This window comes from Marmota flaviventris, chromosome 15 (assembly GCF_047511675.1).
Source record: "Marmota flaviventris isolate mMarFla1 chromosome 15, mMarFla1.hap1, whole genome shotgun sequence".
Lineage (NCBI taxonomy): Eukaryota > Metazoa > Chordata > Mammalia > Rodentia > Sciuridae > Marmota > Marmota flaviventris.
Window position 1 is genome coordinate 16598023 of NC_092512.1, and position 25823 is coordinate 16623845.

General features: G+C 34.8%; 1 protein-coding gene across 2 annotated transcripts in view; it reads right to left on the bottom strand.

Annotated features, from left to right (window-relative positions):
• Positions 1-4502: 4502 nt before the first annotated feature.
• Positions 4503-25823, bottom strand: part of Fam91a1 (family with sequence similarity 91 member A1) — a 39732-nt gene continuing 18411 nt past the window's right edge. For both annotated transcript variants that reach the window (XM_027952317.2, XM_071602141.1), the window contains exons 15-24: positions 24021-24153; positions 21860-22008; positions 20841-20975; positions 20599-20712; positions 16287-16359; positions 13809-13958; positions 11396-11500; positions 10779-10902; positions 9617-9686; positions 4503-7465 (exon numbers count right to left, since the gene is read on the bottom strand). In XM_027952317.2, coding sequence (XP_027808118.1) covers positions 7280-7465; positions 9617-9686; positions 10779-10902; positions 11396-11500; positions 13809-13958; positions 16287-16359; positions 20599-20712; positions 20841-20975; positions 21860-22008; positions 24021-24153 — 1239 coding nt within the window. In that variant the 3' untranslated portion in view covers positions 4503-7279. The remainder of the gene's footprint in view (positions 7466-9616; positions 9687-10778; positions 10903-11395; positions 11501-13808; positions 13959-16286; positions 16360-20598; positions 20713-20840; positions 20976-21859; positions 22009-24020; positions 24154-25823) is intronic.

Consider the following 25823-nt stretch of genomic DNA (forward strand, 5'->3'; position numbering starts at 1 on the left):
TCTACTTCTGCATTCCATCTGCTGTGATACATTATTTTGTTGATGTAAATGAAGAATAGCTAGCCTCACAATAAATGTGTCTGTGGAAAAAGGAGGAGTAGTTGAATAACCACTTCAGGTGACCCAGGGTATTTCTTTCCAGTAGGCCATCACAGGTCCCCTACACTTGGCATGTCCAGCCCAGGCCAATGGGAGGGGTGGCCACTCATTGTGGCCCCAGATGGAGCACTGTCATCTTGAATGTTACCAGCTACCTCGCTAGAGGGAAAGGAGAGGTCTAGAGGATCCTGCACTGGCAATTCAATCTTTCGCCCAGAAATGACACCATTACTTCTACTCACCACTGAATGATGAACTGATTTTTCAGTTGGCCATTACACTTCTTTTTCTATGAACTGTCTATTCATACATTCGTCCACCTTTCCACAGTCTTTTCTTCTCGACAGGGGTTTTCCTACAGAAAGTGCAGCAGGCACAGAGACATACCCCTGAGTCGCCCTTCAAAAATGGATGTGCTGTCCAACTGCAAAAAGGGTGACTCTCTGGCAGGCTCCTGCTGTCAGTTCCTTCAGGGCTGGCCTCAGTTTTCTAGCCTGGGCCACAGTCTTCTCAGGGCAGTCCCTAGCCAATGGCCAGGCAAGAAAAAAGAATATCCAAAAGAGACAAGATCAAGATGGCCACTCAAACCAAGTGGAAGGCAGATAGACAAGGGTGTGTCCACGTGCACACTGACTTGCCCACAATGTCCCACCCAGAATACCCACCACCACGGTGGTTGTCTCCTGAGGAAAGAGGAGGAAAGAAAGGCAGCCAATGAGGAGTCTGGCCATTCTGCCCACCGCCCCAGCCCCAGGAATCCTCCACTAGGCACCACGCTCACTGGCCTGGCAGGTGCACATCGTGGACTGACAGCTCCCCACCAATCCCACTCCCAGGCATCATAAGGCTTCCTACACTCCCTCTCAGCTTCTACCTCCTAGAAAACCCAACACCCAACAGTTAAAATAAATAAATAAACGAAAAAACAGGTTTTGTTATACTTGGAAGATTGTTCACCCCTGTTTGTCTTCAGGTCTACTTTGTCTTGTATTAATATAGCATGTATTTGGTACCAATTTCTCAGTATATCTTTGCCATTACAATGGGGTTATGTCCCAAAAAACTCACCATAAATTAAAAATACTCTATGTTAAAAATGCGCTGAATACATCTAATCTACTGAACATGATCCTAGATTTAGAAAGCAAAAAAAAAAAAAAAAAAAAAAATCCACCAGAAAACTTCTAGAACTCATAAATTCAGCAAAGTAGCAGAATATAAAATCAATACCCGTTAATCAATTGAATTCCTATACACCAATGATGAGTCAGCTGAAAGAGAAATTAGGAAAACTATCTCATCACAATAGTCTCAAAAATAAAATAAAATAAAATAAAACACTTGGGAATCAATCTAACACAAGAGGTGAAAGACCTCTACAACAAAAACTACAGAATGCTAAAGAATACTACAGAATACTGTCACTCCAAAAAAGATGTTTTATGCCCCATTTACAGTCACCATTTCCCTATTCCAACCCCCAGGCAACCACCAATCTACTTTGTCTTCACAGACTTGTCCAGTGACCTTTGACAAAAGAGATTCAATGAAGAAGAGCGCCCCTTTGAGAAATGATGCTGTATCAACTAGATGTCCCTATGCAAAATAAATAAATAAATAAATAAACCTCAATACACACTTCACAGCATTTACAAAAATTAGTGTAAAATGATCTAAGACCTAAAGACTTTTAGAAGAAAACATGGGGGAAATCCATATGGCCTTGGGTATGGTGATGAGTAATATTTGTTCTTCAAAAGACACTAACTATATATGACTATAGGACTATTAAGTGAATTTAAAGGCAATCTAGACTGGACGTAAATATTTGAAAAACACATACCTATTAAGGACTCTTATTCACAACATATATTGAATTCCTAATAGTCAACAATTTAACAACCCTTTTTTTTTTTTTTAGTGGTGGTGGTGGTACTGGACATTAAGCCCAGGCTTTGATAATTCTAAGCAAGTGTTCTACCATTGAGCTACATGCCTACCTCATTTTGTTTTATTTTGAGATAGAATCTAAGTTGCCCCAACTGGTCTTAAACTTGGTGATCCTCCTGCCTCATTTTCCTGAGTAGCCAGGATTACAGATGTGTACCACTGCACCTGGCAACAACACAACTTAAAAAATATAAACAAACAATCCATATAGACAATTCATGAAAGAAGATACATGGATGGCAAATAAGTATAAAAAAGATACGCAACATCATTTCAACCACAATGAGATACTACTGCAACAGGAACACTCATTCACTGCTAATGATAGTCGCTTTGAGAATGGTTTGGCAGTTTTCTATACAGTTAAATATACACTTACCAAATGACTCAGCAATCCCACTCCTAGGTATTTATCTAAAAAAAGTTAAAGTCCCATCATGAATATCAAGTGATAAACCTTAATATATCTGTAGGTTGGAGTACTCAGCAACAGAGGATAAGCAATTGATTCATAAAAGAGATAAATTTAAAATGTATCTTGCTATATATACAAGAGGCTAAACATTCTGGAAAGGCAAAACTGTAGCATAGGAAAACAAGTAAGTAGTTGCCAGGGGTTGGGGGAGAGCTTGTGTACAAAGGGGACTTTCTAGGATGATGAATCTGTTCAGTAACTGTATAAAAATTGTATGGTACTGCACTTGGGTGTTAAGACACAACTCAGCAGTTGTCAAAGCCCATAAAGAATGAATTTTACCATATGAATAAATAAGATCAACTGTCAGGGGATCCCAAATGGAACACATATTGTAACCAATGAATCTGTTTCATGAATGTGGGACAAACCTAAATGGAGGGAGTGGGGAATAAAAGGAACCAAACCGAGTTACTTGGGAAAATGGTGTCTGGGCCAGATACTATAAGGTTAATGAACCCTGCACTCCTGATTTAAAAAAAAAAAATTAAATGCTGTATTTGATCATCATCTTTCTCACAGAGGTACAATTTAAGTATTCTAAAGTATAGAAATTGTAGCTAAAAGGAGCCAAGTTTTTTACTCTTGGACAAAGAAATAAGAAAAGAGGTAAAGCTAGAATGAAACTTGAGGTACTGGATTATGGTCAGCATAATCTTGTGTTTAATTTAGATACTAATAAGTATATCTTGAACTTATAATTACAGAGATGTGTGCCAATATACTGGCTAGTGAATATATATTGTTATTTCCTAGTTAAACTCACTGAGAAGGCCTAGAAGCAATAACAGGGCAACAGCACTAAGTGCACCCATTACTCCGATCTTCCTTCCTAAATAAGTTTCCAATAAAAGGAACCAAAGATCTCCAAAGACACAGCTAATTCTAGGGCTGGTACCAGAAAGAAAATGGTTATTAAAAAAAAAAAAAAAAAACACACCAGGGGGCAGGGAGAGTTATGTTTAAAAAATTTAGGAGCCAACCTCCAAGAGCTCTTATGGTCAAAACAGAAACAATATGCATAACAAATAGAATGACAATAGTACTGCATTTTAACCCAAGGACAAAAAAAAAAAAATAGCCATAAGCTCATACAAATTAAATATGATCAAATAAATTTTAAAACAGAAGAAATATATTTTCTTTAAAGAAATATTCTAGGGACTGGGACTGTGGCTCAGTGGAAGAGCACTTGCCTAGCATGTGCGAGGCCCTGGGTTCAAACCTTAGCACCACATAAAAATAAGTAAAGATTATACACATCTTCACAGCAAGTTGATAAAATAAAGGCATTGTGTCCAACTACAACTAAAAAATAAATATATATATTTTTTAAGTATTCTAAATAATATATATAAATATTTCCCCTCTAGGAAGTGGAGCTAAATTTCCTTCATTTCAGTGTGGGCTTGACTTAATGACCATCTTCCAAAGAACAGAGTATGAACAGGGGGAAAACAGTTAACTTTCGGTGGTAAAAAGCTAGCAGCCACCATTTTAACCAATGAAGGAACATCACCAGTAACACATATTAATATCACTGCTCCCTTGACATAACATACAGAGATGGGCGCATCACCTCTGGTAAAACATCAAGCTCATCCTGAGAAAACACACTGAGAAATCACACTGAGGAACAAGCCCAGGCAGCTCATCAGTACTCTTCCCAGGAACTGTCATGTTAGGAGAAAGGAGGTCCAACAAGGCATCCTGGCCTGGACCTTGGAACAGGAGACTGACATCAGTGGAGAAACTGGTAGGAGCCAGTAAAGCCTGTAGCTTACTCAATGCCATGTTAACTTTTGAGTTTTGCCAATTGTGCTGTTGTTTACATAAGGTGTTAATGTTAGAGGAAGCTCAGGGAAGGATACAAAAAACTACTGAAATTGTTACAAAATAAAAAGTTATTAAGATATAGGCAGCTTGGCTATATTTAAGAAAGGAACTTACATAAGATTATATACATCTTCACAGCAAGTTGATCAACACCACAGTTTATTTGTAAACATGTTATATATGTCAATAATCAAATTGACAACACTTTATACATTTCATTGTATAAGATTAACATAACAGAAAACAATCCACTGTACTATTACAGTTTTGGTACTTTAAAATCTTTTAATACAAACTGTTTCTGAAACACTAAACATAAAAAAAGGAACGTGAATGGCAGAGAAAACAAACATAAAATAAACGAAACCAGTATTTCCCCAGAAAACAAATGAAAAAAATCATCTGATACAGACTTTAAAAAGGAAAGAAGATAAGGAAATCAGACAATAGCATTTTTTAAGTGACATAAAGTTGCATTTCTTTAGACCCACTGGAGAGGTGAAACTGTTCCCCTAGTAAGTTCTATTCCCTTTTTGATAGTCCCTATTTTCGTTGTCATTTCTAAAGAATGTTTGCCATGGTTCATGAAGCAGTAAAGGGCAGGGGAGAAAAGGAGGGGAGGTGGCATGAAGCCAAATGAAATTACTTTAAACATTTGCAAAAAAAAAAAAAAGGATACAAATTTTTCAAGAATCTTCTTTGGCAAATAACAAAGTCTATATTATTTTAAGTTTACTTTTTTGTTGAACTGGATCAACATTTATAAGACTTAGGAGATGTATCTTTACATGAGTCAATGTATAAATGAAACAAAGCTACATTCATACAGCTAAGCAGGAACATCAGCATTTCACATTTTGCTAACAGCTCTAAAAATGCAAATTCTCTCTCTGAAACAGTATGAGACGTCTTCAGCTGGGAATCAGATGATCACCGTCCTCACTGAACACAAGAAACCAGAGTGGACCCCGTGTCCTCTCAAGTACTTTCCCTGAAGTTCATGATCATTATTAGGTTCTACTTCTCCCTCCATTCTCTCTCAAAGGAAGTACTGCAGCAAATCACTCCCATATTTTAAGCTTTCAATTCAGCAACAACTGGGTTCAATGTCAACAACTACAAATTTTCAATTCTTTATTAGTGTACATGTCATTACAGTTGGTTTAGATGGTTAACACGAAAATAAATAACTACAGTTAATTCAAACACATTAAAATGAGATTAAGGAGCCCTGATCAAAAGAAATACTTACAACTTTCAGTTGAAACTGTAAAAGTTACATACATACATACATACTTAACTAATAGCACTAGGAATGTACAATATCAATTACTGGAAAAATAAATGAGTGATTCACAGTCATAAGAAATTATTTTAATATTAGTATGTAGTTCTCCTTTTATAGACGCACAAAACACAGACATGGTTTCTATCTTCTAGAAGTCAAAGTAGAAAATTAAACATTATGGTATTTACCCCAAACACAGCAAGACTGTGCCACAGGTAACCTGGTCCAAAATATTTAATTCTATAGATAGGCCATGGTATTAAATGCATGGTTAACAATTTTAAGAAAGGCATATATTTCCAGAAGTATGTTAAATACACAAATATTAGTTCCATAAATAACAAAAATCATCAGCAAAAAGTTTGGTTTTAACATTCCAAAATTGTCTAATATTTTAAGTGTTTTAGATATATGTTATTTGACCAGTTAGTTTGGTTACAGTTTTAAACTAGCAAAACCATTATCCTATAAGAGGAGCCTAAGCTAAACTATAACACTGCACAAACTTCCCAAGGAAGGTAACTTGAAAAGTCTTTAAAAAGTGATTCCAATTATTCTAATTAACATTTGAGATGCTAAAACAATCAATGACTCAAGAAACACTTTGAAATTATTCAATTTTCCTTATCATTTCTTCCAAAACTACTAACAGAAATTTAAAAATCCAGATTGCTTAAGAATATGCCTTCACAATAGATTTATCATGAAGTGTTTTGATCCAAAGACATAGCCTTAAAGCTTCTTGTATGTAATTCTAATCTAAACTCACAATCCTCAGTTTGAAAACATCAAATTCAATTTCCAAAAATATTCATTGGTAAAGCTACAAAACAAAACAAAAAATCAGGTGAAAACATGCAGCAGTCTCAGCTATGAGTGGAAAATAAATTCCATTTTTCCATAAAGACTCTATGAAAATATAAAGCCCAAAGTGAGTGACAACAGAAGTCCACATATAAACACTGTTTAAAAATAGAATGTTTTCCAAAGCTTCTAATGAGATGTCAATGAATAGTCATAGCCTAAGACCTTATGAATCAAGGTTAAGTTATACATAGCCGCTGTTTACATACCTTCAACAATATCCAATTGATATACATAATTTACAAACATCCACAGGAATTCTTAATGCCCCATCATATCACCTCTCAATACCAGATGTTTACTGTTTTACAGTTTCACTACTTTAAGTACCAAGAAGCTTTTCAGAGAAAGAGTTATGTCTCTTCCCTTGATCCCCTAAAGTATCAGTAACAAAATATAAAATTAAACAAGATTTATGTCCGATAAACTAACATATAAAATTACCGTTGCAATATTCATAGTGACTGTTTATAAACTTAACAGTCATTATAAAGCCTATAAAGTATATAATTAGTATTATAAAAGAAATGCAGATTGTCTCAAGGTAAAAAATACAGTGCTGGCTGCTAAAAAGCACTTTGTTGCAATAAAATGTGCAATAATGAACAACATGTCAGAAAACATGAACATGTTCCCCCAATTTTAATATTAGTTAAGCAAGAATTGCACTGCAGCAGCAGGATGCTTTTTAGTAGCTGACACTATAAAGCTAACAGTAAGAAAGAAAAAAGGCTGGAAGTGTGAGAGCAACATATGGTGTAATCAAATTATTGCAAATGAAGATTAGCAATAAGAAGTGAGGAAGGTGACCGTCCACTCCATTCTGATAAGATGCCATCTTTAAATATTAAGTTCTTTGCAGGAAGTGGAACTCCCATATCCACATAGGATGACGGTGAAAGCAAACTTGAAAAATTGGGCTCTGTGTGAATATCCAGTGTTGAAGCACCTTCCTAAAAGACCAAGTAACAAGATTAATTCAGTTTTACCAAAATCACTTAACCAAATTAAAAGCACTTAATTATAACTAATGAGAAATAAGGATCTTGATTAGCTGAGAACTATTCATGGAATATAAACCACGACAGGAGATGGAAAGATCTATCATGTTACAAGCTCAAAATAATCCATGGCAGGAATTAATCTATACAAAAATGAAAGTACAAGTCAGACTGTAATGAATGCTTTGAAATAAACAGAAATAACATGTTATTAGACTGGGATAAGAAGAGGTTAATTTTGGGAACACTGGATCTACCTCAAGGTATAACCTAGTAGGAGATCACCACTAAAACCCATTACAGCACTAAGCACAATCCATGCACTCCCAGGTTTCTTAGAGTGATATATTCTCACCCACCTTCCCCCCAAACTCCAGGCTCAATCCTCCATCTATCTGACCTGTGTTCTCAGCTATCTCCCATGCATTCCACACGGACCATGTCTCTAACTGAACTCTCCATATGTCTCCCACCTCTTCTTTCCCAGTCTTCTTTACACATTTAGCTAATCAAGAAATATGGGAATTGTTCTTGATTGCTCCCTTCCTCCACATCCTCAAACTTTTTCTCAAATTAAATTCATCATCAAGTTTTGCCAGTCTATCTCCAGAATATATCCTAAATTAGTTTACTTTATTCATTCATCACATCCAAGGCCAGTGGTCTCTGGAGTGGAGTACAGTACTGAGAGAATTTCAGAATTTCTCCATCTATTTATTATATCCTTATAAAATTTCTCTTCTGTGTGTTCTTATAATATACTTGGTTTATTGGTAAAATAGTATACACACATAATAAACAATCCCTTATTAGAGTTACATCTAAAATTGGTTTGGTTTGGTTCAGTGAAAAGAATGTTCAGCTGTCAGCATCTCTTGGGAGATTACCATAGTCTCTGAACTGAACTTGCTTCTACCCTTGTGCCTTTCCAATGATAACTCACATTTTACAACGCTGAATCAGAAATAACGTCTCTCCCCTGAATAAAAGCCCTTAATCACTTCTCTTTGCACTTTGCATAAAATACAAATCCTTTAACACACTCTCCCTGCTCTCCTCTTCCACCTCACCTCTTGCCACTTGCCCTCCTTCATGAAGTGTCTGCCACCCTGACCTTCTTTTGTTCCTTGTGCACTGAGTACTTTCCTGATATGGGACCTCTCTGTCTCCTAGGCTCTGACTGGAATACTCTTTTCCGTCCTACAGATTTCATTTTACATATTACTTATCACCCTTTAAAATAGGCCTTCCTTTACCATCCATCATAGGCTGATTCCTTCAAAGTACTTATTGAATCTGTAATTACTTACATATTTCAATGTTTACTTGACTGTTGTCTCACACAACACTACATTCATCATTAGTCTTATACATCACTTTTGCCTACCACTGAAAAAGGCTCTGGCATAAGGTAAATTCAAGTATTGACTAAATGAATGAATGAAATAAAATTCCAAAAATATTGATTTCCTAAGCTAGATCACATGTTATGAACAGAAATATTTTACTCTAAAAATCTGTCTGTAAATCAAGTTTAGAATGACCTTTCCTTCCTAAGGAAAGACTCAAGATCCACAGCACTGGCCTCCAATGCTGCAACAAACAGAGGCATTTCACCCCACCCAGCATATGGCACAGTGTGCAGGCCCCAGCAGATGCTTAAAACACTGCTGCAAAATGTAGCACTGCAAGATTTAGTTTACAAAGACCTGGTCAATAAAATATGCAAGTCAATGAACTTCATGAATATAAGGCTCTTCGTTTAAAAAGTAAAATTAGTGAATCAGTACTTATTTCATGTCTTGCTGCTGTGAAGACTCAAAAACAAATATGGAAGTCCTATGAATACTATAAAGTTTTCACAAATACCATTTGTTTGGCTGTTATTTTGGTTTTCATTTTGGTGCTGGGGACTGAACTCAAGAGTGGTTTATGACTAGACTACAACACCAGACCTTTCTAATTGGGAAGAGGGTCTCACTAAATTTCCCAGGCTAGTCTCAAACTTGCAATCTTCCTGCCTCAGCCTCCTGGGTCACTGGGATTACAGGTGTGCACCACCACATCTGGCTATAGATAACATTTAGAAATTGCTTTTGTTACCTGGAATGAGTGAACAAAGTTAAGGACTTGTAGAGAGAGTTTCCTACTGGAATGCAAAAGATTTTGAAGGCTGAAAAAAAAAGGGAAAGAAAAGTTCAAAGCAAATATAATGGCAAACTAATTTCACAAGATAATTCAGCAATTTAAATGCATTTATGTATATACATACATTCTAATTAATTATTAAAAATTTTTAAACACAATTTCAGTGATTTTCATCAATAATATTTTTGCCTATTAGGACAGTAATAGGGTAATCTTTATATAAAGATGCAGGCACTCTGAGGGACTTCCAACTCTGACACACACTTCAAATTTCCAAACATTAAAGGATGACCTGGGGAAAAGCCTGATGATTTAACACAGTAAGCTACCCACATGAAATATTCTTCAAATCTGTAAATTGGTGAAAATCTTAAAAATCTTACAATATTTCCACTTTTTATTCATGTATGTTATTTTCAGAAGACCGCTGTTGAAATTATCAGGTGAGCACTTTCAATTTTCTGATATAAGCTACATTAAGCCATCTAAATAAATTAACTGTTATCAAATTTTGTTTTCCTAAATAAAACAGGGAGATCTGTGGCTATCACCTTCCAAGTCATCCATTGTGACAATAGGTCTCGGTGGTATTCTTTCCTGCTATCCCTTCCAGCACTGCCACCTAGCAACCACTCCCAAAGAATCAGAGTTTAATGAAATAAAACCTGTGTGGTCTCTTGGAAAGAGGAAAAAAAAAATACATGTTCACTTCAAAAAAATGGTAGAAAGCAAAAAATTTTGGGATAGTCATCATAATTTCACCACAAAAGACAATCATTATTAATATAATTTGAGCATGTATGTGTTAAAAAAGCACAAGATAAATTTTCTAAAGACATCTATATATTTTAAATAAGTTCATATTCCACTATAAGTATGCCCTTTTTACCACTCCCTCACCAAATCCAGGTAACTAAATATAGTTAACCTAAACATGACAGGTTTGCTTTTAACGAATTTGTGATATAATGAAACCTAATTTTGAAAAGTATAACAAAATCTTTAAACTAGCAATCTTTATTCAATCAATAAATACATAGAGCAATTACTACATTCATGTAGAAGAACAGCTTCAAATCAAGTAGATGAAAGGATGACAGTGAATACATGTCCTCACCTTTCTTTTCTACAGAGGCCATGTGTGGCAATTTTCTTACAAACTTTCCGGTTTAATTCAGAACTGAACAGTGGAATGCCAAAGCACAACTCAAGAGGAACCCACTCTGCTTCTGTTGTGGCACCTTAAAAAAGATACAAAACTTATCCTTAACACCATGAATACTGATATATACTGTATGAGCAACAGTAGCTCTTTAATCTGAGGTTCCTAGGTTTCTTCCACCCAGTGATATGCACCAAGGGCTTGGCAAGGGAGGGGGACTCAAAGAGACTCAAGTAATATCTGAAACAGAAAAGTATGCCTTTTGAGTATGTAAATGTGTCTAGGGATGAAAGGCACAACACTTTCATCAAATGTTCAAAGCAGTCTTTTGCCTCATAAAGATATCTGCATGAGAGAATGAATCAAAATATTTACAGCAAGAATAATGAAACTGAAGTCACTATTCTCAGGTCATAATTTTAAAATTACTTGAATTTAAAAATGTTTTTTAGAAGATTCATGTTTAAAAGTCCATTGTGGATAATAAAACAAATAGTATACAAGTGACTCAACAGAAAAATTAAGCCTCAGAAATTAGTTTAATAAAATTGCAAAGAATTTTTTTGACATACCAGAGTTTTGTTTCACTGCTGAATCTACAGTTGCTTCCTCAATGACCATTTCAAATGATTCTGTACTGCCATTTACATCTGAGCCAGAAGCCAAATCAGGATCTCCTTATAATTAAAGGCCATATACAATATTAGGATTCTAGTAGTCAACAGAAGTTGTCAATAAGTCAGTCCTAACATAAAGAAGACTTCAGGCAAGGGCTGAGGATGTGGCTCAAGCAGTAACGCGCTTGCCTAGCATGCGTGGGGCGCTGGGTTCGATCCTCAACACCACATAAAATAAAATAAAGATGTTGTGTCCACCGAAAACTGAAAAATAAATATTAAAAAAATTCTCTCTCAGAAGGGAAAATGCATGGAAATGGAAGGAGACCCTCAGAGGTATACAAAAGTACATACAAGAGGAAGTGAGGGGAAGGGGAAAAATAATACAAGGGGGACAAACGAATGTCAGTAAAGGGGGCAGAGAGAGAAGAGGGGAGGGGAGGGGAGGGGAGGGGAGGGGGGATAGTAGAGGATAGGAAAGACAGCAGAATACAACAGACACTAGTATGGCAATATGTAAATCAATGGATGTGTAACTGACGTGATTCTGCAATCTGTATATGGGGTAAAAATGGGAGCTCATAACCCACTTGAATCAAATTGTGAAATATGATATATCAAGAACTATGTAATGTTTTGAACAGCCAACAATAAAAAATTATAAAAAAAAAAAAAATAAAAATAAAAAAATTAAAAAAAAAAAAAAAAAAAAAATTCTCTCTCTCTCTAAAAAAAAAAAAAAAAGAAGAAGAAGAAGACGTCAGGCAATAGACATGGTGATGAGAAAGAATGAAGAATCACTAGTCTAAAGTCGGGGTTCTGAACCTGTAAAACATGTCTGAAGCCAAGCATGGCCATCCCCAATGGGAGCAATGCTGTAGATACCCATGGATGTTAAACATCCTACCATATATAACCCCCACCACAAAGAATTATCCAGCTTAAAATGCAATCCATGCCAAGGGTAAGAAACCCTGGCCTAAAGAAACCAAAATTCAAAAAGCAGAACACAAGATTTTCACATAGGTCACTATTAAAGTCATTTTCATACCTGTGGAGTTATCTGATTACATTAGTCATCTTCAAAATTCTTTTTAAGACTCCCTGCATCTTTTAGCTTATAAGATCCTCCTACATCTGACCTACTTCTCTATTCTTCTCCAACAAATCTTTTCTTTTGGCCAAAATAAGGTACTGTTGTTTTCTAATTCCCTCTGCCTGAAAGGCTGCCACCTCCAAAAAAAAAATTCAAAGTTCAGTTCCAACTATCCCTACTCTAACAGACCTTCCCTGATGGCTCAAAATGCACCTTGGGCTGAGATACACCTTCTCTGACTCCTGCCAGCCCTCTAAGCAGTCCCCCCATCAGTCTTTTAACTTCTCACTTACCACTTAAAATAAGATCTCTAGCTCTTAAACAAGTTATTTATTGCTTACATTGTTTTGTGAAATGAATGACATAAAAAATGACAGCTCTGAAATGACTAAGCCCTCTTCTCTGGAAAATGCCCCTGCAATATTTGGCGATCAGTTGTCGAAAGCATTTCAACTCCTTTGGCAAAAGATAATAGACCAGGAGTAGATATCTAACTCAAGGGGAGACATCTGGATGGGTAGCAATCAATCACATTTTCTCAAAATTTCAAACTAAATTAAATAGATTCAACCATAAGAGACACTTGAATTGAAAGGTCTTGTAGAGTGAATGGACTAGAGCTGGCACCATGGCAACCAAAGCCAGATACAAGCCAATATTATAAAAGCATAAAAACAACAGTAAGCAGGAGAAGGTGATTTGAAAATGGATTTTTAGATTAAAAAGAAAGAATATAGCATAATAAGCTGGTGTTAATATGCAAGACGGATTGGAGATATAAATAGGACAGGAAGGCTAAGCAGGAAATGGTGCAATACAGGTTTATGGTATCAAGAACCAGACTAGATTGGCAATTACAGAGAATTAAAAAAGAAGAGAGAGGGAAAGAAATAAATATAAGAGATACTTCTAAAATCCAAATCACAGAACTTGGAAACTAACTACGAAGTCAATTTTAAAAATGTTTTTACAAAATAACTTGAATTTCGAAACATTACCCACTGAGGCTAACTTAATTCAAAGCCTATAAACACAGATCTGACAGTAAGGGGCTAAAGCCCAACAGCCACCCTGTATTCCAACCTGAGAGCATCACTTCTTTAATTATGCACCTTGGTGTTTTCTCCACTTAAACAACTGAAGTTTGTCCAAATAATGATCCAGAATATTATTAACCAATTCAACATTCACATAAAGGTCTGTTGCTTTTTATATATTAAGATTGTGTTAAAACCAGTTATCTTAATTCAAAGAACTCAATTCTTAGCTAACCTCTCTCATCAGAAGCATCACTGAGTTTTCTACTTGCAAGTTGGCTAGAAGAATTCAACATGGTGATATATCCACAGAAATGCTGCAAGTCCACTTTGTTCCTTAATATTTGTAATGCTTTATGAACACCCATATTGACACGAGTAAATTCTAAGAACAAAAAGATGACGTTGCATTAGTAAACAGTTCTATTACATAACACCAAACACTTAAAGATACTTTTCTTTCCTAAATAATTTTTGAAGTACTTTTATTCTTTAATCAATCAAGACTGAATCCAATTTTTAAAAATTCAATGTAAGAAAATAAAAACCTTTTTCATATTGTTTACAATCTTTTAAAGACATTTACTATAGCAAAACAATTTACCTGCTAATAAGCAAGCAAAATAGGAAATCTGGCAAATTTGCTAGTCTTCTCTTTTTAGTTCTATTATGCTTCAAATACTTATTTGGAGGGCTTTTATCAGGAAATATATTAAGTATTAGTTATGGTTTTAAAAAATATGAATATTCTTTTAAAAATTTATATTTGAAATCATGTCTGGTAAATTATTTAGATATTAGCTTGAGTTTTCATTAATATGTGAATGAATAAATGAGAAAGATGCTCTATATCCAAGTGTAAAGATATTCTTCTTTAAATTCCCATTAATCAGTTCTTGAAATTTTAAATTTCCATTTATTTCTATTCATTTATATTTTAGTGGTGGGGTTTGAACCCAAGGCCTTGTACATGCTAAGCAAGCACTCTACCCTGAGCTATAGCCCCAGCAGTTCTTAAGATTTTATAAAACTTAAGATCCTATTGTTACTGTCCCTTCCATATGTCACTATCCTGTAGCTCCAGGTAAACAATTATTTTTTCCTTAGAATTTATGAAGTATTATAGGATTAAGTAGAAAAGGTAGATGCAGAGAAGTATTCATTTCTGAATAGAGACTATTTTGAGAAAGAAATCTCTATTCTCCAGATTTTATACACATTTATTCACAACAAGCAGAAGAAAGCATCTTAATTTCAAACATGGTAACATATAAAAAGGAAGGCAATATTAACACAATTCTCCTTCCTTTCCCCTACTTTGGAGAAGAGGGGAAAGTAAGTGATGACTAACTTTGTAGAAGAACATTAAGTTCTTCTAGGAATATAAGTTCAGTTATTTGAACTATTCACTATTCTCTAAAATCCATGCAATATGGCTCTAAAAATCTGAAAAACAGATTACAATGCAACAGTTTTACATGAAGCAGGAAAGAGAAGTGCTATATAAGTGTAAGGTTTAATCATATAGAACTTTTCTTTTGATTACAGTTGATCCTCTGAATATGAGAATTCTGCATCCTCAAATTCAACAAGCCAAGATCAAAAATATTTGGGGAAAAATAAGCTGCAGCTGTATTGAACCGACTTTTTTGGTCACTATTCTTTAAAAAAAAAAAAACAAAAACACTATAACAACTATTTACATAGCATCTACAATGCAGTAGATATTATAAATAATCTAGAATATGCTGGGAGATGTGTGCCAGTTATAAACATCTTCTATAAGGGACTTGAGGATCTGGAGACTGCGGGTGGCGGGGGTAGATTCTTGGAACCAATCTTTCACGGATACCAGAGGACATCTGCATATCATTTCTTAATATTCAAAAGAGAAAAGTTATCTTCTATATTACAAAAGGACAGATGAATTTGTTTTCACAGAAATTTTCTGAGCATCTTCCATCAAATGTACTATAGCTTATATCCGATTCTGGGGATAATAAACAAAGTCTCCTCCTCTATTTCTCACTAGCTTGACTCAGCACAAACTCAGCATCCACTCAAATCCCTTCTAGTACCAAAAATGAAATTTAATAGCAAAAAAAAAATACTAAAATTAAAAGAAATATATGCATGTGCTCTGCATACCATAAAATTTATACAAATGTTCATTAGCATCCATTTTAAAACTATCTAAAATTTTTAAATGATTAAAATTAAAATACAAAAGCATTAAAATTCTAGCAGCACTCCATAAGTGTATATTGTTTGGATTTCCAATGACATTGAAAACTGCTTTGAATACTTTGAGGAGTCTCTGAAAAAGAATGTATCAAACACATGGTAAAAAATATAAACTTCTTAGGCACAAAATATTCCCCAATTCTGGCTTCTCCCTCAACCTTCAAACAACCTTTCAAGGAACCTCAAAGGCAAAACATACAGAAAATCTTCCATCCAGGCAAATATCTACTTACTCTCTTCACTTCCAAGACACCCTAATATTCTTTCAAAGCTACTAAATGGATCTTCATCTATGAATTCCGAGGGAAAAAGCACATGACAAAAAAGCTACCTTTTCCAATATGCTTAAAGAGCAGAATGGTAAAAATCTAGAACTTAAAAATGTTAAGAATTCACTTTCCATCATGTTTTCCATCAAACAGTTGACATGATTAATGATAAAATCAAATGGATACAATTCAAAGAGTACCTCCTTGCAGTTCTGTTTCATCAAATGGAAACGGTATATGGACAGTTTCTCCTATCCCATGCAAACCATGTCCCTAAACATAAAGAAACAAGAGTTGAAAGGTATACAAGAAACCTACGTTTCTAATCACTGATACACAACAATAAATAAGATTGTGTCCTATGATGCTATTTTCCACATAAATACTCCATCAGAATGCTTTCAATGATTTTTTATTTTTCTACATCCAACAATGACAATCTTATGTGTATGTGAACATATAGGGCGATGTTTCTCAAATTGAGCACATGAAAAAAACAGAGGCTAATTAACAGATAAATCGGGTAGGTGTGAATCAAATGAAGAATGAATGAGGTAAAGTGCATGAGCACAAGGTTAGCTGTTGTTCTGAAAGAAATGCAAGAATCCCCAGTCACATGGCATACCAGAGACAGGAACAAAAACCTCAAAAACTTACCCTGAAATGGCATACAGCCAAAGACACTTGATACAACAATATAACTACATATAATTAAGAACAAAATGGTCACCAACTGTTTAAATAAATTATGGCACATATTTTCATGCAGCTGTTTAAAAAAAGGAGGAAGCCCTTTATGAACTAAAAATGGGAAAATCTAATGGCAAATGGAAAAAGCAAGGAGAACACTGGTGTATAATTACTCACATTTACAAAAAGAAGGACACAATAGAAACTAATAAATGTGATTATCTTATATGAATGATACATGAGTGCAAAATGGGTAGACAGGATTAGAAGGGGCTTTCTTTGTACCCATTTTAGTTGCTTGCTTGCATTTATGTATATATGTATGTATGTATGTATTTGTTTGTTTGTTTATGCATGCCAGGTATTAAACCCAGGGGCAGTTAACCACTAAGTCATATCCCTAGCCCTTTTTATTTTTTATTTTAAGTCAGGGTCTCACTAAGTTGCTTAGGGCCTCAATAAATTGCTGAGACTGGCTTTGAACTTGTGATCCTCTTGCCTCAGCCTCCTGAGTAGCTGGGAATACAGGTGTGTACCACCATGCCCATCTAGTATTTTATTCTGAAGCATGTGAATTATAAATTAAAAAATTATCTTAAAAAAAATCTGTCCACCCATGCCACTCCAATGTTATAATTTAGTTTCATCCATCACATTCAATTACTATTCATATGAATTTTGTTATTTTGTTTTAAAGTTTTGCTTATATGCAATTCCTCAAAACTGAGGAATCTCTGATATATCCAAGAGAAAGCACACTCATTTTAGCAGTATGAATATATTTAACAGCTCTTTTGTATTCTATTGATAAAATATATGACTTAATCCTAAACTGGGTGATTGCAATGATTTTAATTTAAAAAAACTTAATTTGTAATTTTTTAAAAATTCCAAAAAGGTGAAAATTTTCGGTAAAATATAATAAAGGAGGCATTCTTTTTTTTTCTTTTAGCAAAAGCACAATTGTTTAACGAACGCTTTAAAAACAGGTGCCATTTACTTATTTGGTTATATTTTTCTATCCATGTTTTTCCATGCCAAAGAATTAATTTAGTTTGACTTATTGAAAACTTACTGCCTATAGAATAGATCTGGGCAATCTCACCCCTTGTTTTACAGGTAAGGAAAACTAAGGCTCAAAAAAGTGAATGGCTGATCAAAAGTGACAGAAAAGAGTAATGGGTCACCACTGCCCCCTCACTCTACTTCCACTGTCATTATCACCGCAGTCACATCGGTGAGCTAAGCACCACGCTAAGCATTTAGTCAATTATCCATCTCAGCCATTTCTTTCAACAATCTGATAAAGATATGGACTTTGTTATCTCCAGGCAACAAGTAAAGACACTAAAGTTCAGGGAAGTTATGTAACTTGCTCACATGACTAATAAGTGGTAGAACCAAGATATGAATTCAGGCTGTCTGCCCTGATCACATCCAGCCAGTTCCATTATGTTCTCTCTCCCTAGCACCCCTACCAAATGTTTTCTCTGGCTAATTTCATCCTCTCAGATGTTTAACCACCACCTATGTGCAGACATGGACACTAGGACATCCTCCCCGTCCAACCTTGTTTGAATTTCAGATTATCCCCAATTGCCCCTCTATCACCTGAACAGGCACTTTACATACAACATGCCCAAAAATAAAATCACAATTTCCATCAAAATATTAATTTGTAACATGTTTTAAATTTCGACAAACCAGCTCTTCCTCCAGTATTCTCTTGAGTGGTGGCATCAGCAGCACCCTTGTACCTTCACAAGCCTACCAACCGGGAACCATTCCACCTCTTCCCACAGCCTTCTCAGACATCTGCTCATTTCTATTTGTTTGTAGTAGTTCTTAAACCCATTATTTCTTTTCGTTTCTTACCATTTCCCTGACTTAACCCCTTAACTAAACTGCTACACACCACCCTAATCTATCCTCTTGCTTCAGGTGTCTTCACCCTGTCCATCCATTCTCAGTATGGTTCCCAGGCTGAATCCTAAAATACACTTGACGATGTTAATTCCTTGCTTCTTAAGTGCTGCCACAAATCTATAGGCTAAACCCTAAGCTCGACAGCAGGACATTCATGATATACTCCAGGGTTTGCCTGCTTCTCCAGACTCATTTCTGACTATGATCCTAAAATGCTCCAATCCACCTCTCAAAAGTACCAAACAACTTGCAGACCCCAGAATAAGTTATGCCACTTCATATCCCTATTCATTTATTCATCAAACATTAATTGAGCAACTACGAGGAGTCAGTGCTATGTTAGTTCTTAGTGAAACATTAATAAAGGGGGGAAAAGAAACCTCCCTGCTGAGAGATTTATTCATGCTGACCCCTCTGCCCAGCCTGGCTCTCTTAAATCCTCCTCTTATACTTACCTGTCTCTCGCTTCTCTAAGGAGCTTAGCCCCCAATTCCCAAGGCTGGATTAGGTACTTCCCTTTAAACAATGGAGATAATTCTATTCAGCACAAAGCATAAATTGAAACTTATCATTCAACTTTTCCCACCAGACTTAAATTGCTGAAGATGGAAAAGATGTCTCGTTTGCATATCCATATTAAGTAGCACAGAATTTAGCACATTCCACTGCTAGTTGAACTAATTAGTGAAATCTCAATTAGAGATTTCAGTTATGAAAAAGTACACTACATACTTCATATGCATACTCTCATTTCATTCTCTCAACAACTCTATGTGCGTACATTTCCCATCTCATCACTGGCTGCTATTATTATTATTTGTTATTATATAGTACACACTGCCATCTCTTATTTTATAGAAAGGAAATAAAATATAGGAGTATTACCAAAATGTCACATAGCCCAAGAAGTACATGAAAGGAGATTTGACATTATTAGTCATCAGGATATGACAAAACAAAATTGTAATGATACTCCACTTCACACTCCCTATAGTGGCTATGACCAAACAGCCAGATAAATATCAAGTGGTGGTAGGAATGCAAACTGGAACAGATACTTTGGTCAGTCTGTTCTGGCAGGCAGTTCCTTAAATGGTTAAGCACAGAATTAACACATGACCCAGCAATTCCACTCCAAGGTATATACCCAAGAGAAACAAAACACACGTCCATATAAAATGTGTACACAAGTTAGTATAACAGCACTACTCACAACAGCCAAAAGATGGAAACCCAATTATCCATCAATGTGGTATATCCATACAATGAAATATTAATTTAGTCATAAAGAGGAACAAAGTACTGATACATTCTTTAATATGATGAACTTTGAAAACATTATGCTAAATCAAAGTCAGTGTCTTTCTCACACAAAACAAATTTACGATTCTATGTACATGTACACTCAAGAGTAGGCAATCTGTAGAGACATTTGTGCTATACTTAGGGGTAAGGGGGAAAAGAACATATGAGAATGATAACTAAATGGTACAGAGTTTACTTCTGAGATAATGGACATGTCCAAAACTGAATATATTAACAACTGCATATATCTGTAAATATACTAAAAACCACTGAATTGTATAATTCAAATTCATAAACTGTATAGTATATGAATTATATCTCCATAAAACTATTATTTAAAAAAGGATGCTGGCCACAGAGCTAGCAAAAGTGAGGTCAAAATTCAAACCCGACTCTAACTTCAAAGCATATGTCGTTTCTTCCATCCCCATAATGTCAAAGGACCAGGACTAAAACCCAGATCTGATTCCCTGTTTCAACTTTATAAATCTGAATTACTGATATCTGATTGAAACTCAGTAGAAAGCTAGGCAAACTATGATCTTTACAATAAAAATCCCAAATTAATTTTCTGAAATGATGTAAGTGTACCTGAATTAAAACCGCAGAATGTGTTAAAGCATCATTCAACATCGTGAGTACATTTGACGTAGGAACTACCCCAGGATCGTGACCCCAAGATGTTATGAGTAATCGATCATAACCCTATTGGAAAGAAATGAATAAAAGATAGAATGGCAGTTAAAAATAAGAAAAAAAAAATTAAAGTTAACTATAATACTGCTTACCAATTTCTACCCTTAAAATTTTTAAGAAAAACCCCACATACACACCTGGAATATATCTGGGAGTTTTCGAAGTCTTGTACCTTTGGACAGTAAGAGAGATGGTGGTCCTTGCCCAGTGATAAAGTAAATGTACAGTTTAAACCAGACAGAACTGACTTCTGGGATAGCTGGTCCAATATGCTACAATCATAAAAGAGGTAAGCTCAAGTTGTAATACTTATATAAAGAAAACAAATTTCACAAGTGATCAAGAATAATAGTCTTATAAACAACAAATGCCTCATATAAATTTTAATTGCCATTGTCCTTATAAAAGTAAATGTTAAGTGTTTGACTAAAATAATTTTGCTTTATACTGTAATTAAGAAGGCACATCCTATCCCTGCAGTTAAGAGACCAGACTGTATAAGTCTGAATCTGGGCTTCGCCCCTTCACCATATCTCCACTCTTTGAAAATACAACTACTTCCTAGCTAAGTATACAATAGATGCAATTGATTTATTTTTAAAAAGTAAAAGACCAGAAGTAGTTTTCACATATAAATTCTAGAGTTAACGAGAGTTCTAGCTTTCAAGTACCATCTCTGGCTAATTCAGTACCACAATCCCCTTTTAAAACATTTGATTTTTCTGATTAAATTTATCATACCCTTCAAAATGATCCAAACTTTCTTCTTGGAGCACCCCAGAACATTCTCTTGAAAATATTTTGCACATGAATAAATTTTAATCTAATGTGTCACAAGTCACTAGATGATGCATCAATTAAATATACAAATTAGACTTCATAAATTAAACATAATAGCATAAAATATACAAGTGCTTTCTAAGTCAGTTCCTTTAACATTTGGTATCTGCAAATTGAACATTAGGAAAATAAAATCATTTTCTTTTCTTTTTTAATAACTTTATTTTTATTTATTTATTTATTTTTTATGTGGTGCTGAGGATCGAACCCAGGGCCTTGCACGTGTAAGGCGAGTGCTCTACCGCTGAGCTATAACCCCAGCCCCATATTGAAATGATGGTACTACACCAAGTGCATCTTCCAAGTGGGGCTTTACCTGAGGGGTACAGCTGCTGATTGGCCGGATTTCATTGGTGAGAGGAGCCATGGAAACAAGCAGTGTATAATTTTTGTTTAGAACTCTGCTGCAAGTGGCAGGGTCCAAACCAAGGAGGCTTTCACAGCGTAAGAGATCCAAGGGAAAACCTGAATTATGATTAAGCACACAGAGAATGAAACAACCATGTGAAACAGAAATACTGAAGATATATTATTGATAATTGACTTTAAGCACCCCTGAGTTCAATTCTAGTACAAAAAATAAATAAATAAAGATTGAATACCTCTATTTTAAGAAGTACCAAATTTCCAAGGAGACCATTAAGACACTTTGAGATACAAAGTTTTTATTCTGTGGTCTAGAATGAAACCTGTCTAATGCTGTTTCTTCAGTCTATCTTCTACTTTAACAAAACAAGCTTGTTTTCCCTTAATACCCAGCCACTATATGGCATATTATAATAACCTAAGTACCAAGGGAAGCTGTGTCCCCCTCTCCCTCAGCTTCTAAGCGCTACAAAAAGAATCACAGTCAATTCTGATTTTAGCACAGGGACAAGCACTCCTCATTTAGAAATCTGTGCCACAGACCACTGGTCCATAAAGCATGGACTCCGGGTCCCTGTTCTTAATCTTTTAGGAAAACACCAAATCCTACTGCTGTCTAAAATGAGATGTTTAACGTTGAAATGTACAAAACAGTGCACTATCTCCTCCCTCAAGCAAGAATGCATCTTAAAAAAATACAACCTAGTGAAAAGGGCAACTGAGCATAACCATCACCAGGATCTTGGTCTTTAACACCACTCCCCGGGGAAAAAAAACTGTGCTCTTAAGAGAAACAACCAATTTCAGGGTTGAGCAGAATAAGTACAAGATCAGATCAAATCTTGTTTTGACAGAAAGTAAGGAAACTTATATACAAAGACATCTTTCAACGTTATGCCTGATTGCATAATCTAAAATTTGGTAGCAAAAAAGGTTACTTATCAATAAATGTAAGATCTTCAGACTCTTGGCATTTGGTGTTTTAGTATTCTCAGTTTTAACTATTTAACTATTTATGAATAATCACAAAAAAAGAGCCCCCAGCAAATGACAATTTATGATTCTGCTAAGACACAATAAGAGTATAATAGTAAGTCACTAGATATTGAGTCCAGCCTATTCAGCTAAACTACCTGCCTACTTTGTTCTCACCTATTTGACAACTCATGTTAAAGTGCTACTTGATTCCTTCCTTAAATTTTTAAACTGAGCTGAAGAGAGAGCCAGATGCTAGAGAGAGAAATAAAATGAAAATGGACATAACTAAGAAAATGATGCTTCTTGGCCAGAAAAAAATAGAATTTTTAGGTAAATTTAATTTCATTTACCTAAAAAATGAGGATTTACAAATGAGGATTTACAAATTCCCAAGATGAATTCTTGTGAATGTCCAAGGACTTAAGCCAAATACTGTTCCAGGAGTGCCCAACTGAAGCTGAATCCAAGAATCACCTTTTTTAAAACACGCATTCCTGGGTGTCTTTCTCCAACTTAAAATCTTCTGAATCACCAACTCTGGGTAGAGATTCTGGTACCATCAGTGCAACTGATGTCTCTCATAGTAACTTAGTGACAGAGCAACAGCTACTTCAGAGTTCATCAACACACTAAAAGTGCTACTACTTCTTTTTATTTGTTTTCATTTTCATATTTCAAAGTAAAATACTTTACTGAATATTGTAGAAGCATTTGAACAAGAGGTTCAAATGATAGAATCTATCCTTCTCTCATTATCCTCCTACATTAACTAAATTTGAGCTTTTGTTTATCCCTCAAGAGCTGATTGATGCCTATTCTAAATTCCATTCAGTGAGTTAAGTACATATTCCAACTCTATTTGTAGGTAATAAGATTTAAATACAACAAATAAGAAGACAGGAGAAAATGTAAAATAAAGTAGAAAACAGTTGGCAAGGAAATTCATAAAGCAGACCTCAAGTTATAAATTCAGTATCTATACAATACTAACTATATATTACTACGATACTAATTATATATTATATTAAACAACACTCTTAAGTGATGATTAAATAAATGAGCAGGATCTTTTCAACGTCTTAGGAATACATTGCTTATGATCATGTCTTCAAAATTACATATATTTAACATACCATAATTGGGTTGGTCTGGCTGAACAGTTTGCGCAACTAGGTCTTTATTATGTCTCAGAAATAGTATTGTGTTTCTCAGAGTAAGTGCATGATCAAAATATCTCTGTGCTTCTCCTTCACCAGTGCTCTGAACCTAAATCAAAAGAAAACATATTTTTGCAATAAATACCACTCTCATGCCATTAATTTCAATAATCATGTAATAAAGATATTAGGACATTATTTAAAAGCAACAGATCAAAAACTTGCCCAGGGGGCTGGGGTTATGGCTCAGTGGTAGAGTGCTCGCCTCACATGTGCAAGGCCTTGGGTTCAATCCTCAGCACCACAATAAAAATAAATAAAAAGTTATTTTGTACAGCTACAAAAAAATAAATATTAAAAAAAAAAAAACTTGCTCAGGCAATGCTGAAAAAAATAATAGAAATTACTCCAACAAGTAAAACTAATAATTTTAGCAAGAGAATACTAACTTAGACCATTATATAAGTTATAGGTCCATATATCATTCAAATAGGGTGCTTAAAAACTCTAAAACCCATATTCTGCTTCACCCAATAAGTACTCCAATCCACGACCCCTCTAATTCTCATCACTTTGCTCACAATTTTGTATCATCAGTTACGAGGCACACTGGAATATGTGAGTGAACATGGATGTTGGTCACTGATGGACACGCAGCTCAAATTCATTCACCAAGATTTACCTAGTATTTCCTACATAACGTGACCAGTCTGGGAGATAAAGACTAAACAGACAAAAGTCTTGACTTCACTGGCCTTATATCTAATGCATGCTCTTTGGACAATGAGTCTGTCACCTGTTTTTATTTACCTACATATATATAAATAAAATAGTTTTATTTACATATATCCCAGGAAAAAACACAAAAAATGGAAAGAGAGGTCTAAAGGGAAGATATAATTAAATTTAACTGGTATTAAATTAACAAGATCAACTAATTAAGCTTAATGACAATCAGTGTACTTAAAAAATAGCTAAGAAACACTTTTAGAACTAAACTTCAGCCAAAAACATTTTCCCAAGAATGACTATGTCGTTAAAAAACAATACAGATATATAACAAGTAAAAGAGCAGATGTGATCTCGAAACTATAAATGATAAAAAAGACTAGCTGAATATAAAAAATATAAAAATCAGGAAACCAGAACTTAAAATTGCAGGAACATGGTAAAATGTAATTAGCAAAAGATGATACACTATAAGAAATAGGGTTAACATGTGATTTAAAAAAGCACTGAAGGAATAATGAAGCATATAGATCAAAGTAAAACAGACCACTTAATTGCAAGGATTATCTCATATGTATTTTGCATTAATTAAAGTAAAACTCCTATGAAGGAGAAGCAATAAAAAATACTTAAAATATAAACGAATTACAGGATCATCAAAAATTCTCTAAATAGCACATTTAATATACAGAGTTCATTTAGAGTTCATTATTAAATTAGCCAAGGAACAGGTTAGGCACACCAACTGTCATATATAAAGATGAGCAGAAAACAGAATAAAATATCCAGGGTATAAAAAACACCAATAAAGGCCATCAAAATTTAGAGCTAAGAAAAACTAGGGCTGTACTCACAGTGGAAAAGGTGGCTAAGAGCAAATATGGCTGAAGTCTTCAAGATGCTAAAAGGGATAGTGAGTGTGGACATAAATATGATACCAGGGACACTGTTCTAGGTTCAAGATAACAGGAACAAAAACTTCAAATAAAATGGCTTAAAAGGTAAACTTAAGAGTAACACCAGAAAAAAAAAGGTTATTTTAGAAAAAAT